Below are 19,747 nucleotides of genomic sequence, written 5' to 3'. Positions count from 1 at the left end.
TACTGATGTGCAGGCAGGTTTAAAGAAAACCTTAATGACCTTACGAGAGCAATTTGATTTTATTTCTGGTCATCTTATATTGTTAAAACACTTTTTTCTCAAATTATTCAAACATGAAGAGTTGTTATACAATGGGTACAAGGTGAGCAGGCTGTTTAAGGAGGATGGACTAGACTCGCTATACTGAACTATTTCTGCCATCTTTGCCAGGGCTCCCTTGTAAAAGACTTTTTTTTTTTATCTCTATTGGAGTATACCTTTTAAACTAAAGGTTAAATGAATGAATTAAAAAATACATTATCCTGCTTGGTGATACATAAAAATATCAAGCTGCTTTTTGCCATGGTGTCAGTAGACAGAGGTGAAATGTGCCAGTGCTTTCCTTAAATTGAGCTGATTGCAATACCATGCCTGCCATCTCTTTACTGTCGATGGATAATACTCAGTAAAATGGATCAAAGGGACCAAGGACTTTGGGCCCCATGACAGAATATCCCTCTGTACCTACCTCTGTAATGATATTAATTCCCTGATAGTTTTCAGGGCCTTGTGAGTCATGGGTCCCAAATGTATCAGGTGCATCACAGTAAAAAGAAACCTCAGATCAGGAGTGGGCTGCTGGCCACAGCTGGTTTCAGTTTGGTCATTGTGTCTATGTGACATGATTAAAGAAATGACACCTGTTTATCTAGAGGAAACCTCAACCAGTCATCACTTCATTTAAGGGGGGGTTATGCAGCCTACAACAATCCTTTGCTAAGTAGTTCAGTAGCTTTGTTTTCTGAAGTTTACTGTGTATTTCATCAGGGGGAACTTTCCCCTTTGTTTTAAAGAGTAGCTTGATGACATTCACATCTCTAAGTCTAACTAGCGACCACCTAGCACAGCACAAAATTGTGTGGACAGCTCCAAAGACCAAAAAGTTTGAAAATATTTAATAACATCATGAGGTGTGTGCAGCATTTACTCATCATTCTCATGTTTGACTGTGGGAAGAGGCTTCCGGTGGCCCTTACTTTTCCGCTCTGCATGACTTAATCTTTTCAAGTATTTTTGAAGTTTTTTTTTTGACAAGAGTTGTTTTTCTTGTTTAATATATCTTCAAACATCCTCTGGTACACTCCGGTTTATGTGCTCACCTGTTTTTGATCTTCATGTTTTCAGCACGCTGTCACTCACGTCCCCTCTTCCTCAGTCACTCGTGTGTCCTCCCCTTGGTACAGGAGGGGCGGGCTCTGTGTGAGCCAGGCCCCCTCTCATTGGTCAGTTTGGATAACAGGGGGCGGGGACATATGGGAATTCCCCCTGACAGTCCTCTCTAACAAATACCACTGCTCCTCTGCTGTCAGTCATTCAGCTCGGTACTTTGACACACAGAGACACAGAGAGAGAGACGTTAAAGCAGAGTCTGACAGCATCATGGACGGTGAGTAGATATACGTATTTTATTCAAGGAATTAAAAAACAAGTCATGCACAGACTCAGAGTAGTTAACATGTATGTTAATTTTTACAGCTAGCTTTATACAGCTCCATTGTAGCTTGATGTTTCAGTTAAACAGTTATTAGAGTCAGTTTTGCAACAAAGTGACACTTCCTCCTCCTTCTCCATGTTGTGACAACTGACAGTCAGAGCAGCCAATAAACACAGTCTCACTCCTGAAAATGAACATCACTTTTCCTCATCTGTGAAATCTGTTCCCTCCTCAGTCCTGCTGCCCTCCATGCTCGAGGATCCAAACCTCAGTGAGTACATCAAACACATCTGCTGTTACACTGATCTGCCTGTCTGCACAAGTCAAACCAAGCAGTGAACACAACACAGCTTCTCACTTCCTCTTTTGGCTCTGAAGCTGAGCAGATCTGTCCTCTGTTAACCAGGACTGCTTTAACTTTCATCTTTTAAAGTGCTGCTGTATGTGTGAACAAAAGAAAGAGAGAGTTAGTGTGAATGTTGTTGTAGTGTGCATTCCTGTGTTTCTCTGTTACGTGCATTGTAAAGCAGGACTCAAGAAAGCAACACTATCATTTTAAAATCATGTAAAAAATGTGACAATACTAGTTTGATCTGTGGCACAGATGTGTGTGTGTGTGTGTGTGTGTGTGTGTTTAGTTCCTCTATCAGACTTTATGTACAGCCCTTTGTATTTCTCTTCAAATCAGAGCAGACAAACTCTCCCTCTGTCTTTGATTGAAACTGAGCTCTAATTTAAAGACTCTTTCATGTCTCTTGAGTTTATTTTCTGCTCCAATAATTTTGTTCACACTTGTTATCTGCAGATATTTCTCTGTAAAGCAGAACTGCAACCCGAGAGCTGCATTTTGCATCGGCACTTGTTAAAATGTAGCAGTGAAAATAAGATGCAGAAGTAAAACAGGAAGTTGGACTGAGTGTATTATTGCAGACAAAAAGGAGAAACAGATAAAATAAATGGCGAAACAAGCGTTCATCAATGTTTCCTGTTCCCCCTAGAGGATTCAGAGCTTTAAATCATGGCTGAACGCAAAGTCACAGAGCTCAGACAGTTCACTGCTTCAGTGAGACATTTTTCTCTCAGCTGTCTTCAGCTGTCAGATTTCACTGTAGCACACTCTTAATGTAAAATGTGTGCTGTCATTTAGCCCTTAGTAGCTAAAAATCTCTGACTCTCAGAGACAGGCTTACCTTAAAAAACCTGAGCTCCATTTACTGATCCTGGCTAACAATGTTAAAGAAATGAATGAATACATCTAGGAAGATTTCATTGTTTATTGTTCGATTTAAAATATTTTGCAAATCAAGCTGAATTTCCTGTCCTGTCTTTGCATCATCATCAAACTTCCATTTTTTCCTCTAATGTTGCCTTCACTGTCCATTTGTACCTGTCCGCCCTCTCTTTTCTCATGTTGCCTTGAATCTACACATTTTCACTTCCCCTCACGTTGCCTTCACGGTCTGTCATTCCTTTCTCTGTGCTCTTGTGATGCCTTCAGAGTCTGTCCTCTATCATCTATGCATGTGGTAAGTGCATTGGTTGTCTTTTATTAGGATGATGCCTCCACTGTCTCTGTTGTTTTTTCTTTTGTTTTTGCTTTGTGATACCTTCTCATTCCTGAAATTCATGCTCTCATTAAGCCTTCACTGTCCCTCTGTTTGTCTGCAGTGGCTGAGCCGGCAGTGCAGGTCTTTGAACAGCCGAAGCAGAGGGGAATGCGCTTCAGGTACAAGTGTGAGGGTCGCTCTGCTGGAAGCATCCCCGGAGAGAAGAGCTCCGACAACAGCCGGACCTACCCGAGTGTGCAGGTGTGAAAATTTCAAATGTACAGAGCCTCGAACATAATCTTGACTGGATACAGACGAGGTCATGACAGAGTTACAGCTGGACTCTGCAAGGATGGAAACATCTACAGGTTTATGCACAGACATGCAGTAAACTGTAATCTGCTTTAACAGTAAGGTCAAACTACACACACTGTCAGTGCTCTCATTTTATCAAATGAAAGAAATGTGCATGGGTTCAATAACAATGAGTAGTTAAATGTCCATGTTTCTTCCAGTAATGATAGTCACACTCTCAGATTGAGGTTTGTCCAGATTGACTGTAAAAGTAAATTAGTTTAGCTGTTATTACTCATGTAATACTGGACATTTACACCGATAATAAACAAAAAGTGAACATGATCAGTGCGTAAGTGTTCTTCCACATTTAATTATTTTCACGCATCTTCAAACACTACTATGTCCTGTACCGATACCATCACCAGTTTTATAGCGCTTTCAATGTTGTGATTTGGGGCATTTTGTCTTTGTTGAGACAGAAAATTAAAGTAGTGGGGAGCACAGGCACAGGGGCCCCTGTCTGTTGAGCTCGATCTTTAACCACTAGGTCAAGCCGCACCCCAGATCCTGTTGATCTTGTCGTTTCTAACCTTTCTTTGCTTTCTTTGTTGTCTTCTTTTTTTAACCCCAAACAAACCGACTCCCTCTCAGCCAGGCTTTGTATGGTTTATTCTCCATGCTCCTCAATTTATGCTGCATCTATATTAGCTTATCTGCTAACATAGGCATTGATAGATGTTTTAGTTGTGCAGATGTCTTTAAATAAAAGTGTAAATCAGTCTCTGTGGTTGACCTTTTCTCTCCTTCGTCATCAGATCTTGAACTACAGCGGGAAAGGGAAAGTGCGTGTGTACTTGGTGACCAAAAATGAGCCGTACCGTCCTCATCCTCACGACCTGGTGGGGAAAGACTGCAGAGACGGGTTCTACGAGGCCGAGTTTGGACCTGATCGCAGGGTCATCGCGTGAGTCCAGAAACAGTCAAACAGCAGCATTGACAATGCAACAACAATAAAAAACAATGTAACATTAGAACAACAACAACACAACAACATTCAAATCAACAACAAGCACAACAAAGACACAATCTAAAAAACAACAGCAAAATCTGCTTCTATTAACTACAACATGACAAAAACAACTAAAACACCTACACAGCAGTGACAAGCAAAAAAACAACACATCAAAACAACTACTACACAAACAACATTTACAACAACAAACAATAAATCACCTAAATAACACATACAAGAACAAAAGCATAATTAAAAAAAACAAATGAACAGCAGATTGGAGTGTGTTACAGTTAGAGCTACTATGAGTACCAAAACACACACACACACACACACACACACACACACACACACAAACAGAGCATATTTGTCAGATCATGTCTGTGATGAGAATGGTATTATGGGAATTCCCCAAATGACATCACTACAGTATGTGTGTGTGTGTGTGTGTGTGTGTGTGTGTGTGTGTGTGTGTGTGTGTGTGTGTGTGTGTGTGTGTGTGTGTGTGTGTGTGTGTGTGTGTGTGTGTGAGTGAGTCAGTAACTGTATATAATTATAAATCTTTGGTTTTGTGCTGTAAATTCAGATTAATTAGACGCTCAGCTTGACACAGAGCTGAATATTTCTGGACTTTGTGAAAACTGATGAAGACGTAGATGAAGAGGAGAACACCTTCCTCCAGTGTGTTTGTTTATCACAGTCAGCTGCTATAGTCTCTTACAGTTCTTGATGTCTTCAGTTTCCAGAACCTGGGGATCCAGTGTGTACGGAGGAGGGAGGTGAAAGACGCCATCATACAGAGGATGATGAAGAAGATCAACCCCTTCAACGGTGAGTCTTCCTCATCTTTTATTTCTGTTGAAGAAACACACCCTTACCCAAGTGCATGATGGATTACTCTTTAATCAGCTGATTTGAAGAGCATCACACTATTAATTTAAAGTTGATATTTGCAGTTTTCATCCAAAGACATGTGAATCAGATCAATCACTTTGAACTCATCAGAGTGTTAACCTGAGTCAGCCCTCTTGCTCGCCCCTGCAGTGAGCTGTGGAGTGGAGCATTTATAGAGCTGAACAGTGCTTGCAACTGCTAGTAATGTGGCAGTTATCATTTTTACAGCGAACAAGGTAGAATCGTTCCAGAGAACAGCCCTACACGTCTGTTTTGACCCAATTCCCAGCACTCTTTACTGATATCTAGTCACGGATTTTCTTTCTGGTCTCTGGTTTGTACCACAAACTCACTCTCTGTGTGTGATTAAGCTGTTTCCTGTGTAAACTCTTTTTCTGGGTTGCAGGCAGACTTGCGTCCTCGTGTACAAACAGGCGCTCAGATACTTCCTCATTCTTGGTTCACAGTTGCTCAATTGAGCAGAGAGCAGAAGGCCACGTGAGAGCGGGGAATGAAGGATTCATTAACGAGGAGAGGGGAGGGGAGGGAAGGGGAGGCGGGGTGAGGGGGTTCCCCAGCTCTCACAGAGGATGATAACAGCTTTACAGAGCCATAAAACCAAGCTTCTCCCTGTGTTTGCTGTAGTCTGATGATTTTTAGATTAAACACTAGTCTCACCTTTTAGACTAATTAGCATCTTACCTTATCCAACTGCATTTACTGTTCAGCAATGCTCACAATATTATTTATTTTCCAATTTATGGAATAGTTCTTCAGAAAATACTGTTAACAACCAGCACTGGACTCACAAACACTGCACACAAAGAAATACTACAAAGTCTTCACACACACACTATGCATCAAGATTAAATTCTGAAGCCTGGTTAGAGGTTTGAGTACTCAAGTCTCCTGTTCCCAAAGTGTCTGCTTGAGGCGCTCTCCCAGAGTGAGTCAATTAAAAAAAAACCCATGTTAACAAATGCATCTTAACAGCAGATTTCAACATGTTTCCAGACGGTTAAATACATGCTCCTGTTCTCTATACCCCATTTTCATATGTGGATCAACTCTAAAGGAGGTTAGATTACAGATAACTTGTCCTTTCAAAAACATGAAGGCTTTAAGTTAAAGAGATGTTATTGTTCTCTTTTTGTAATACTGTCACAAAAAGTAGTTTTATATGATTTACAGCTCAGAATGAAATCCCTATTTTTCCTCTTACACGTGTTTTAGAAAACCCTTGTTTCAGCAGCTGTCTGATGCTGCTGTCTCTTTAAGACTCACCACTTCACAAACCCTCTTTCCTCTGATTGGCTAGGCCTCTGGAGGCCTGTTCAGGTCAGAGACCTTAGTGTTTGAAGCCCATCCAAGGGGCGACATCCGGTTAGTAAAAATGGAGCCTATGTGAAAGTGCTAAAAGACGCTGTTAGTTGAGAGTCCGCTTGAGGCTGGCTGCAGAAAGACCAGCAGTCACGTACACACCCAGCTTTAAAATATACTTTTACGGTGTTCAAAGCATATTTACAGGCTGGTTCAGAAATTGGTTTGGGTCTAAAACGCTGATTTCACTATCGGCACACACTGTACAGCAGGTGAATTATTTATATCTCTGCAGTTTAGAAGTTATTAGGGTCGTTTGATTTTCCAATCAGAGGCACAGCTTAGGTCATGTGACTGCCGGGCGCCCTGTTGCTGCTTGAAGAAAAACTCCCAGCCGCGCCATAATAAATGTGGCTGCCTTATACAGTCTATGGGCCCATCCCTCCAATGTGTCATAAACAAGTCCAAATCCTCATGCAATGACCTCATCACTTCTATAAGTCTTGTGTAGATGTAGAAATGTGTAGATGTGTAAATCTCATGCTACTTTCTCAAAACAGACTATTTTGAGCAGTCTGCAGATTCAGGGATATCTCCAGCATATGAATTACTGAGTATTTGTTTGAAAATTTGCACACATCCAGTATGGACATCAGTGTTAATTTACATATCTATGATTAAAATTAGGGAAGACAGTTTGCCCCTTCTTTAATCATAATTAGGGGCGGGGCCTATTTGGCAGACAGATGGAGCTGTTAGCTGTCTGCAGAGCATTCTAAGATTCTCCCTTGTTCTGCTGAAACATTCTTTGTCCATCTTGCATAAATTTGGGTATATCAAGATGTAAACGAGTGATGTCACCATGATGTCAAGGTAAAGGTGCTGTGAGAATACTATGAACATCAGTAGGTTCAGCCACACAGTTCACTTTGAAATCACTCTGCTAAATCAGTATGTAAAATGAAGAACTGGTCAGGTGGCATGTTTTCATGGTAACACCACAGACACAGGTGTGCTGGTTGTGTGATGGGCAGTCTGTTGTTTCTGCATGTTATCTGCTGCACACTTCTGCTGTGAAACTCAGCTGCTTCCTGTGCCCCCTTCAACAAAGTCCCTCCTCAGCTCTGCTTTATCGTAGCACAGATGTATTACACATGCACACACTCGGTCTGTCTTTGTGACCTCTCCTCTGCTGCAAGTGAGTGTGTGGTCATGCACTGAAATAGTGAAACAGAGAAAGCATGAGCTCAACGAGGTCACACATCTGTTCTTTAGAATACATATACTGTTTATGTGTGTTTGCTCATCTTTATTCAAGCCTCTAACACGCACAAACAAACATGTTTATCTGCTTACTGTTCACATGTGTAACTTATTTATCATGGAAGCATAGTTCAACCAGTTGCTGCTGCAGTTAACTTGACTTCAGCTGCATGAGTTACAAACAATCGAATAATTCACTTTTTTAAAAACTGTTATAATAATCATTCTTTTGAGTGCTGTAGATTTATCACACATCCATTCAAGACATGAGTTTATGTACAACTATGTTTATATTTAACACTGACAGAAAGCTCTGTTGGGACAAATGATCTCCTTCAAAAAAAGAAAATCATAAAATAAGTGAATATGAAAAGTTAGAGACACATCTAATAACAAAAATATACCGAAACATGCAAAATCTTGCACAGACACATATCATTTGATAGATTAAGCCACACACATACACACACACATCACATGATATAAAAGCACTTGTGATGCGTTGGGACTGCTCGCTGTGAAACCAGAGATGAGTCACCGAGTGGAGATGCTGTTTGTGGTAAACTCGGCACCCCTCCTCCTCTTTCTCACTCTCACACTCTGCTCACACACACTGACGTCATCCTGATGTCTCCCACTACCACCACTGACAGTGACCCCCTGCAGTCCACACACACCCACACACACATGCATGCACGCTAAGTCTGGGGCATAGCTGCAGGTTGTTAGAGTTTTACAGACAAGCGGTTTTTCTGTTTCTTCCAAAGACACAAACCTGCTGCATGTGAAGCACAGGCTTTAATTTAAGATGTTTGTCACTTCATCAGAACTTTCTCAAGTTTCACACCATTTATTTGAAATTTACACAGTAACTCATCAGATCTACATAACTTTTACTGAGTCATTTATTGACGGTTCCCAAACTTTTCAGCCTGCAACCTTCAAAATACCTGTGCAAGAGACTGACAACCTCCAGCGGTGGGAATACATTGATTCAAAATCCAATGGCAATCCAAAAACAGAAAAGAACAAACAAAAAAAAAGTCAGACAGTATTTTTGGCTTATTGGTAGAAAATCCAACTACTTATGTGCACATATTGCTATCCTCATTCTCCTGCCCAAGTCACCTTGGAGGGCTAGTGGCAACAAAGAAATGTTGCAAACACATCAAAAATTGTCAGTTTGCATGGTTTTATAGAAAATGTAACCTCTACTTTTGTTTATATTTTTTCAGTAATGGAAATATGTAATGAAATATGTAGTACATTATTTTTGATTTTGAAGGCAGACTTGCCATAATGGCAACCACTGACTTAAAGCAAACACATCTAAAAGGCCAAACCCCAGATCACAATACAAACTAAACTGTACAACCTGCACTGTTACCAAGTTGCAAAAAATATAACATGCAAAAATGTTTTGGCCATTTGAAGTCCTACCTTAGCACAAAAACTGAGGACCATGGTCTTGGCTGCCTCTGTTTGAGGGAAACTTTTCAAAGATTTAAAATCATAAATTTTGAGAAATAAACATTTTCACAGCCCAGTACAGAACAAAGTTTAGCTCTCTACACCTAATTTTTTATTGGTGCAAATTGTTGTATTTCTGAAATTACCTCTGCCAAGGAGGTTGTTTTTTGGGGAGAGTTGGTTTGTCTGTGAACAACTTAACTCAAAAAGTGATGAACGGATCTTGATGAAATTTTTAGGAAATAATAAAAATGAGATAAGGAAGAATTGGTTATATTTTGGAGGTGATCTGAATCACGGTCTGGATCCATTTTTTTTTTAAAGATTCTCTATCATTGTGAGATAGGGTCGTTTTTACCATATGTGTATATAACTCCACCATAAATGGTCGGATAACTTTGCAAAACAACACAAGACAAGGTCACCATAATTTCTGACAGATATAAAAGAACGATCCAGATCCTGGCAATATTCTGGATACTAAGATCCAGAATTTGAAATATGTACTGGGTCATCATAATTTTCAATACTGTCAGGTAACAAATTATTGTACAAACCTGCAACTAACACCAAATTGTAGCAGACAGTCTGCTGAAAGGGAGTATAACATTAAAGTAGGAGTAAAGTGTTGTTGACAATCACAATATGCTTGGTGGAGCTCTACGCTCTCTGAGTGCTTTTCTAGTTGTTGTTTTGATGAAGGCTAAGTGATGCAAAAGTTTACATGTTAGAACCAATGGTTAAGTTAAATCAGCATTCCCAGCATAGAGAACTCCATCAGTGGGCTTCACTTTGCCTCCTCTCTACTTGAAGTCACTGAGACTGTCCATGTTTAATTTGGTTCATGGGAGAGAGAAAGAGAGAGTTGTGTTAGCAGCCCTGTTTCTCATCAGCTGCCCACTTGTTGGATAAAGATGGGCTGCTGACTTGTAACTTTGACCCTAGCCCATGTGTTTTCATGCTGTCAGCAGCAGCAGTCTGCTCAGACAAGGCTTTTCACACTCAAAGAAGAGGTTCCCCTTCATCTCCTATTGCAGTCAAACATTTTTTATCCAGTTTCAATTAAATGTGTCAGAAACACAAAGTTCAAGAGCTAAGCTGTTTCCCACTGCTTTCACATGCGTCAGGTCATCTCCTGCTCCTGCTCACACTCACGCACTGACACAAGCTCTCTTCTTTCCACTCCGCTGAGACGTCACAGAGCGTCACTTTGGCGACAGTTAGAAGTCGTGGAGGTGTCGACTTGAGCGGGACACAGAAATTGAGAGACGAAGGAAGAGAAAGTGGGCAGATGTGAAAGCCGGTGTGTGTGAGAGGTTGTGTCTGTGAGTGTGTGTGGGTGGGTGTCTCTCAGTTTAAGGTGTTCTTTTTGCATGTTGCCTCTGAGGGTGGTTATTGTGTGTATGCATGTGTGTGTGTTTGTGGGTGCGTGGGCTGAGGATCTTATCTGTGACGTGTTGCGTTTGTCCAAAGCTGAGGTTAGAGACAGCCTACACGTGAACACCAGAGAACACTTTGTATGCTAACAATATATCCATTATTGTAGTATGTATTGCTGAGTAGCCGTACGTGCTTGAAGTATATTTTTGTGAGGTATAATTCTGTGTAAATTAATGCTGTACGTAAATGCATGAATGTTACACTTTATCTGATGCCTGAAGTGATTAAAGTGAACTGCTCCTTTACCAACCAAACCTGCAAGGTGACAGAAGTTAGAAGTTATCATTTGGTTTTTCCCAGCTGTGATGTTGACATCTGTGTGTGTTTGTGTGTGTGTGTCCACAGTACCACAGGAGCAGCTGTTACAAACCGAGGAGTATGACCTGAATGTGGTGCGTCTGTGTATCCAGGTTTACCTGCAGGACGACAACGGACAGTACACCAGACCTCTGAACCCCATCATCACCAACCCCATCTACGACAACCGTGAGTGTGTTTGACCTAAACTAGGGCAAGATTTTTGCCACAGCCTCATGCTATGATAGGTATCATGACATTAATTCTATACCAAATTTTAAAAGCAAATACGACTTTCTTTGATTTCCAAACTTAAAACAGCTTTTTTGGTGTCTTGATGTTTTGTTGAAGCCACAATAATACTGTAGTGTCACTTTACTTCAAAGGTAAGGTTTGCGTGAGTTTACGTTGCTTGTTAGTAAACACAACATTCAAATTAGGCTCGTCCTCCTTGGCTCAGTGCCAGCTGCAGCACACACCCACAGCCTCCAACAGTGACTACATGAACATGTACATTCAATAGCCCAGAAACTACCTGCAACATCTCGTTTCTACATGGGAGAGACTTGAGAGCAGTGCACCAGACTTGGCATGTTAGCACAAGCTAATCACTAGGATTTGACACGTACCAACTCAAAGTGAGTGAAAGCCGAGCCAAGCTTCACCCATGTTCAGTAAAAAAATTATCTGTTTGTCTTTTCATTTCCCTTTGGTTGTGTTTTTCTTTCTCGGTGCCACATCCACTGTCAATGCTGTTCAGGATAGCTTTTTCCACTCACTATTATCAACATGCAAAGTCACTTGCTCTCTACCCAGAAACATCCCGAAACAACCAAAACATCAGCACGCAGGCTGAGGAGGGGTTTGAGGCAGACACTGACACCGACACACATGTACAGAGGCCAGTTGGAGATGATTAAGCTGGATAATTCAATTTTTTAGTAAAAATCCTACCACCCTTCCTTCAATGTCACTTATATCAATGTGCCTTTCAGTCTTGAAAGAAATTTCAGAGATATGAAGCCTTAACCAACAGAAGGTACACCTGTTACTGGCTCTGACCAAAATAACATTTTGACATATGTAGACAGAGGTTTATCATGTTGCTACAACAACAATGTATGACTCATGGGCTCGTGTCCAACTCCTGGGAACTTCCTGGTGTTTGTAGAAATCTAAAACACTCTCATTGTTGCTTTCAGTTGTGTTGTTTTGATTTAGTTGCGTTTTCGCTCATGCAATTGCGCTTATGCAGCCTGTTGGCTTTATTGTGAACTTTACCGTCAGAGATGTGTCTTTCAAACCTTCATTTGGCAATGCAAACACTATTCATACACTGGCTTAAATACTTACACCAAACCAAATCAATAGTAACACACTCTGCTGGCACAGTGTTTGATTATATTTGGACATTTTATTGGTCTGTACAAACCTCAGTATTTGTTTTTGTATTTTTTCAAATAGATTATCTTAAGCACATTATTTAATGTTTTTCTACTAGTAAACAGGTATTTTACTTGGTATCATACCTCAGAGCAATACATTTTTGAACACTTCATCAATGGCCATATACAATCAGTGAACAAAACTTTGCGTCCTCTTCCATGTGCCCGAGTTCCTTCTCTCCTAAAATATTCCTCTTTTTGTTGTTTTGATAACCAGTTCTCTTGGGTTGGCCCAGGTTGTGATCTTGATAGGAGAAAAGCACTTTTTTATTTCCCAGTCCTCCTTGAAGTGTACAGCCACAGATGGCTCACACAAGTCTTGCTGGATCACGAATAGGTGGTCAGACACTTTTGCAAGCCCTTCGGCAAAAACTCTCTTACACACCTCTTTGCAGCAGGAACCAGTACCTTGGGTCAATGTTTGTTAACAGATGCATAGAGCTGACCTTTTGCTCAGAGGGAGAGAAGTGGGGCAGGGTGAAGAGGAACAGAAAGTGGCAAGAAAAACCTGTCTGGTTATTTTCACACAGTACATAGCCATGTTATTACAGAGATATCATCCTACCCTGTATTTCATTTAAAAAGTATGCTGGTACATCTTGAAAACTGGATCACACGCAGCCATGAAGGGGTCAACTTTGTGTACATTCGCTAAAAACGGGTGGCTCAGCTTTTTCACTGTAACATCACATCAGCCTGTCACAAGAAGGGGGGACATTATGAAAGTGATTACAAATCACTCTGACAGGTCAAGTGTGTGATGTTGATGTTTCCTCAGTTTAAGCGGTTAATTTCTTCAATGATCTTCACATCATTTCTATTTTGTCCGAACATTGAGCTGACGTGCTGCTTACTGAAATCAACATGTAATTCTGACACAACGTTAATGAAGTGTTCGAACAAACAGTTCAGGCAAGATGTACCTGTTGCAAGCATTTGTTACAACACCTGTGTGTGTATGCGTGTGTTGCCCTCACTGAACAACTTTTGTGTTTTTTAGTGTTCCTCACACACGCACAGAAAGAGGAAGTTCATACACACTAACCCTCCACAGCCCGTTACCAAGGTGCACTTCCTCTTCTGAAAGACATGCAACATGTGACCCAGCTCCAGTGTGGCTGTTTTCTAAAACAATTTATATTGAGTCCACTGAATTTAGGCAAAGAAATACAGGTCATCTTATTCAGTTTAAAGCATGTCGTTATTTATTAGCATTAGCAGGAAGACACCAGAGCCTCTGTAATCTAGAGACATCTAGAAAATCAAAAGATTTCTCAGAGATATATCATCTGGTGGGGTAGATATTTACAGATTACAAATAGCTTCCTGTTGAGAGTATTGACCATCATGAAATTAAAGAGACAAAATATAAACAAAGAGTAGAAACAGAAACAGGCCCCTAGCAAGGCGTTTCCTTCTCCAGCACTTTATATTCTCACCAGTTCACGGTGTGCCATCAGTGAAAGGGCTTGAGATGTCCCTCAGTGTGAGGTTTTCTTTACTTGTTATTTATAGTCTGACTTGTCCGTTTTTTTACATTTTTTCATCTCGCTTGTTTGTCATCAGGGGCCCCGAACACTGCAGAGCTAAGGATCTGCCGGGTCAACAGAAACAGTGGCAGCGTCAAGGGAGGGGATGAGATCTTCCTACTGTGCGATAAAGTACAGAAAGGTAAATACCATCAACCTTCATGACAGTGAAGAGATCAGCTCACGTTTTACTGTTGTCTTACATCTGTTTTCTCTCCATTCATCTTCATTCATCCATTTTGTATCCATAGCGCCATCTTTTTGCATGTTCAGTCAGTTTTCCGCTCTTGTTTCCCCACCATCACGTCCCTCCAGATGACATAGAGGTGCGGTTTTTCTCCTCCGACGGATGGGAGGCCAAAGGCTCCTTCTCTCAGGCTGATGTTCATCGCCAGGTTGCCATCGTCTTCAAGACCCCGCCCTACTACAACACCTCCATCATAGAGTCCATCACCGTACAAATGCAGCTTCGCCGACCCTCTGATCAGGAAGTCAGTGAACCGATGGACTTTAGATATCTGCCTGACGACAAAGGTGAGCAGTGATCCCCTCTTGTTAATGGTTCATCCTGGTGGTGACAAGGTTCAGGTGGAGTTTGGTGGCTCATGTGAACATGTTTTATGTGCTTTAGATCCATATGGCTGCAATGAAAAGAAACGCAGAAGGGAGAATGTAATAAGGATGTCTGGACTGACAGGCAAGTGATATGATGCATGTATGTTATGAGCATGTCCTTCCATATACTTTTTTTGTGTTATAACAAAGGATTCTGGACTTTCTTCAGGTGGTGCTTTTGCTGGACTGGCCATGAACAGACCAAAGGCAGTACCTCAGAGTACTATGGGCCACATGCGAAAAGGTAACTTCTACTGCCTGGCGTCCTCCAATTTCAAAGTGTTAAATCAAACACGTCATAGAAATCCAGATCAGGATGATAGTTCCCTGAAGTAAAACTTAAAACTATTTTGTATCCTCAGCAGATCTAAGCAGCATGTACCTGAAGCAGCAGCCCTCACCTATGATGCACCAGCAACCCGTTTTCAACCAGCAATACCAGCCAGGCCCTCAAGGTGTAATGCTACCACCACAGAACCCAAATGTATCAGCTGGCCATCAATGGGTCAGTCCGAACCCCCAACTCTCCATGGAACATGTCACCGTCAGCTCGTCCGGTGCCATGAATAACCTGTCCCGCCCTAACCCCAGGCTGCAGACGAGCCGTGGACTAAGTTTCCCTTACAGAGTTGGGCACGGAAACTTTGAAAATAATGATCTACCTGAGCTTTCCATGACAGACTTGCAATGCTTGGACTCAGTCGCACAAGCTGCTGGACTGAGCCAACCCGAGTCCCAGACCCTCTACCACCTGCAGCAACAAAGGACAGAGCTTGCCTCTGAGCTACGGAGCCAGAACCATTCACAAAACCAGAATCAAGGTCTTCCAGCTACATGGCCCAATTACAACACCCTCAATCCAATCCAGAACCCCTTTAATGGGTCAGTGCCTGGAGGTGGAGGGGGAGGCCCTCTTTCCTTCTTGGAGGAAATTGGAGGAGAGGATTTTCTGAAGGACCTGGTGGGAGGAGAGTCTCAGCCCACTTTCCATTTGAAACAAGAACCTCAGATGACAGTGGGACAAGAAAGCCAAGGAAACACTTACACTAACCTGCTCCCTCGAGCTGTGATCAACGGCTCCAGTATGGATCCAATGAGGCGGGATGGCAGTAGCAACACGCAGCCTATCAAGAATCTACACAATCCTGAAGGCCACTATCCAACCCTCGCTGACTACATCAAATCAACATCAAATAGACAAAGCAACTGAGAGGAGCTGGTTTCCTGAACACAACTGAAGCAGCTCAGAGGATTACGCTGATCTTGTTCAGTTTTGCAGAAGCCAACAATTCTTAATAGGACCAAAGTGTCTGAACCTTGGCTCAGTGCCATCAAGGTTAGGCTTTTACATTTGCAGAAATGAGGTCAGAACGACGACTTGTTCAGGTTCCTGCGAGAGCTGTTATGTTGAAGTAAAACCACTGGTTATGGACTGGTTCTTTATCCGGCAAACATATCACCAAAATGCTTTTTGGTAGTTTTACAAAATTCCCCATCACTTGTACACTGATGACGCTCTGTCATACATTTTGATTAAACTTGATCAAACATGAACTGTCAGTGCTGAAAACTTGCTCAATTTAGGAAATAGAGCAGAACAACTTTCTACTGTTTAGAGCAGATAAACAAATACTTTCTTTATTGCCCCCGATCACCTGCAGACAGCAATCAGGCAAAATCTCGATACCTTAGCCACACAGCCTACTGTGTAAGGACCAAAAACGTCTCCAGTCTCTCCTTCCATCCAGGGCAGTGTTTGGTGTCCAGCTGTTGGTTTTAATGACCTCTGAGTGATTTAAAGTAGTTGATGACAGGGAGCTCACATGAGTGCAGCTGGTTTCTGTTTGTTGATGAGTCAGGCGATGGACTTTCTTGACAACCGATCGAACAATGAGCACATAGTTTCAAAGAAGTGAATGTACTATATTGTTGTTTTTTCTTTCTAAGAAGAACTTTGATTCACTCTCCATTCTCTCTCCATTTATTTTTAGAGAGAGAAGCTGTGTCCGAAATCACTCCCTATTCACTATATAGTGAATATGTCATTTTGTTGTGCTGTCCGAAATCTGAGTGAGCATGGTTGTTCACTATATAGTCCACTCAATGTATCCCACAATGCATTTTGAAAAGTAGCGTATTAGCAATGCTCACTATATGAGCCATATATACTATAATTCATTGCAGTTCAAACAGAAGGAATGGCTGATAACACGAATAATGATTAATGATAACAAAAAAAAACAAGAAAAACTGACAGAGAATGACACTTATCTCTCTGTTTAACTTTCGGACAAACGCGTCTCACAACTTCGAGCAGAAAAACAAACAACACTGACGTTAGCCGCTAAACCGTTCGTCACGGGTGATGCATTCACTGGACCTTGGAATTCTCAGACACGGCATAAGTTGCTGCGCAAATATATGGTTTAATAATTTGATAAATAATGTGTAATAAATTATTCTATTGTAGTTGGCTGTCGCGGAAAATATGCTTAGTATAACATTAGTTATCTCTGAAATAAATACCATTTTGCAGTGTTTGAGAAAAATAATAACTGTGAATCGCCAGCCGTCCGTGAGCGAGAGTAGTTACGTCACTGTAAGCGGCTGGCGGGTGAGTGAGTAGTGTCCAAAATGTTGTTTTAATTTAGCTAATTGAATGGACTATATAGTCCACTCCATCTAATTCACTATACAGTGAGTAGTGAGTAGGAAATGAGTGAATGATTTCGGACACAACAATAGTGTATGGATGTGAAATAATAAAATTGTTTAAAAATTGTACTTTCTGTTAAGAATTTTGACATTTTCTCTTTCTTGTTGATTGTTGCAGCAGAGTATTTGCTGTTCAGTGCACTCTGTTTATACATGTTAGCTTCATTTGAGTGAAAGCTGTAGGCACGCTGAATGCTCCAGAGCTGTCAGGTACTGAAACTTCCTTTAAAGAAGTGGGAGGAAACACTTTAAGGGTGGTGTTTCCTTTGTAATGACTATGTCATAGCAGTGATCACGTGTTATTCAGAGTTCTCGGAGTACTTAAACCACATATTGTAAATACTGTGTACAGATGTTTTATTTAGCTTACAGAGCTTCTTATCAGAAGACACTTGTCTGGTAATGAACAAACTCTGGCTCTGCTGCAGGTTTCATGTCTGTCAGCTGTAGCTGAATTGTCCTGACATGTTGTCTCGTTTATTTTTTACTTTACAGAAGTTTTTCCCTTGAAAGATTGTACTTTTTGTAAGAACTGTTATTTTGGGACTTTTGTACTTGATTTTTCTTAATAAACAGTCTCTGATTCATGTTTTTATGGTTTTATCAATTCTGTATCTCAGATCCATATCCTCATGCAGGCATTATTCCCTGATTATTTTTATCAGAATGAATGCATAGAAGGCAAAATGCTTTATTCTCAATACAAGGGCCAAGTCTACATGTCCACTCCTGCTTTATCTGTGAGGGGTTAGACCGTCTCACTGTCCAATCTTTGACAGCATGAGGGGTTTCTTGCAGACTTCTGAGCCCTTTCCTTATCTGTTACAGAAGTAAGTGGGCACATCTGCAGACTTAGCATGAGGGAACTACCCATAGTTCATAGCACTTTTACGTGATGTACGGGATTCCTAGGGGGAAGCCCTCAAGAAAGAAAGAAATACCACAAGACAGAAATACAAAAAAAGGTGATTAAGAACGAAGATGGATAGTCCAATCAAAGTTTGCGTCTCGGTATATCAGCCTAAACTTGATACACATGAAAATAAGGTACAATTTAGCTGTTTAGACAAAAAGAAGGGTACATTGTTGAATTAGCAGTTTCTCCTCATTCAGCCTGTACAGCGAGAGCCTTGATCACGTGAAAATCAGTCAGTTGTTCCCTCCAGCACCCAGGGTTAAGGGAAAAAAGAAATTGCGCAATAAAAATTCCTTATGCCTCTAAGACGAGCTACATGATGTCATGCACGTCATGTAGGAAGTCATAAAGGGCGGTCCCATTTCTAGTTATATCATTCATTGCAGCCTTGTGCACTCAATCACTTTCCATGTGAAGTTAGTTTAGTCAGCCCTGGACTCCACAGAGTGCAATATGGGACATATTTAAAGGGCTGCATAAGTGATCTTGAAATAGTCTCACTTTTGTATATTTGCAATACTCATGATTTGAAATTAAATTATCTGGGCCAAAACCAATTATTCATAAACTTAATTCATTATACCAATAAATTACATATTGCAAAAAGTTTTCTTGATCAAAAAAGTAGTTAAAAAGAAGATCTGCACCCCATTTATTTGCTTCCAATGCAAATGTATCACTGCATTAATATTAAACAGATAGTTCTCAGAGCTTTTAAACTAGTTAATTGTATTTACACCTCTATACCTACTTGTAACCAGCAGCCAGTTAGCTTAGTATTTTGTCTAAAAAGATGACTTGGTCTCCTCAGGAAGTTAAATTTGTCAGCCTTTATCAACTCAAGCTAGCTGTTCTTAGACATCTGAGCTAGTTAGCTTAGTCAAACTAAGCTCAAAGTCAGTGCAACAGAAAGACTTCCTGTTTTTTTTTTTTTTTTTCATTTTATTTGCAGAAAGTAAAACTGTGACCCTCTAAATCAAACAAGAAGGTAACATGCTCACACTGGAGTTTGATAAAGATCTGGCTGCTTTGAGTTTGATTTGAAAGGTTTGAAGATAAATGAAGAGGATAACACTCCAAAGCATAAACACAGAATCAACTGATCAACAGTGTGCTGAGCTAGATGAGGGTTTTCTCTGTTTGAGAAAATGAGCTGATCACCTGATAGTCAGCTTCATCCTGACTCATGACTACATCCACTCTCTCACATGACTTTGCACTTTCACTTTGAGCTTCACTGTTTATAAAAGAATCACCTTCTTCTTCTTCTTCTTCTTCTTATTATTATTATTATTATTATTATTATCATTATTATTATTATTATTATTATTATTATTATTATTATTATTATTATTATTATTATTATTATTATTATTATTATTACTAAAATTTTTAAAAAAAATGAATCTGCTAAACTGAGCCAGATGTGTTAATAAAAAACCCATAATTTTTTTCACTTTCAAAAAAAAAGGCGAGTTTCTACTGTAGACTTTGCTAAATTATTTACAGAGAC

General features: G+C 40.6%; 1 protein-coding gene across 2 annotated transcripts; it reads left to right on the top strand.

Moving 5' to 3' along the window:
- The first annotated feature begins 1,356 nt into the window (after positions 1-1,356).
- On the top strand, positions 1,357-15,813 carry rel (v-rel avian reticuloendotheliosis viral oncogene homolog). 2 transcript variants are annotated; one of them, XM_074676550.1, is made up of 11 exons: positions 1,357-1,426; positions 1,710-1,745; positions 3,143-3,282; positions 4,134-4,282; positions 5,070-5,161; positions 11,063-11,203; positions 14,026-14,130; positions 14,304-14,522; positions 14,620-14,685; positions 14,773-14,847; positions 14,969-15,813. In XM_074676550.1, exons 1-11 carry the CDS (start codon positions 1,420-1,422, stop codon positions 15,811-15,813), a joined length of 1,875 nt encoding a protein of 624 aa, XP_074532651.1. In that variant the 5' UTR covers positions 1,357-1,419. The 2 variants fall into 2 exon arrangements, with proteins under 2 accessions (XP_074532651.1, XP_074532650.1); XM_074676549.1 differs by having other exon boundaries at positions 14,966-15,813.
- Positions 15,814-19,747: the final 3,934 nt, after the last annotated feature.

Source organism: Halichoeres trimaculatus, unplaced genomic scaffold (genome assembly GCF_033239565.1).
Source record: "Halichoeres trimaculatus isolate MK-OKI-2021-1 unplaced genomic scaffold, fHalTri1.1 fHalTri1_scaffold_8, whole genome shotgun sequence".
Lineage (NCBI taxonomy): Eukaryota > Metazoa > Chordata > Actinopteri > Labriformes > Labridae > Halichoeres > Halichoeres trimaculatus.
Note: the sequence above shows the minus strand (reverse complement) of the source record. Positions and strands in the feature narration are given on the sequence as shown.

Coding starts and splice junctions, on each gene's coding strand:
- rel (XM_074676549.1), top strand. Junction 11,204..14,025: donor CAACCCCATCTACGACAACC/GTGAGTGTGTTT, acceptor GTTTGTCATCAG/GGGCCCCGAACACTGCAGAG. Junction 14,848..14,965: donor TATGGGCCACATGCGAAAAG/GTAACTTCTACT, acceptor TTGTATCCTCAG/CAGATCTAAGCAGCATGTAC.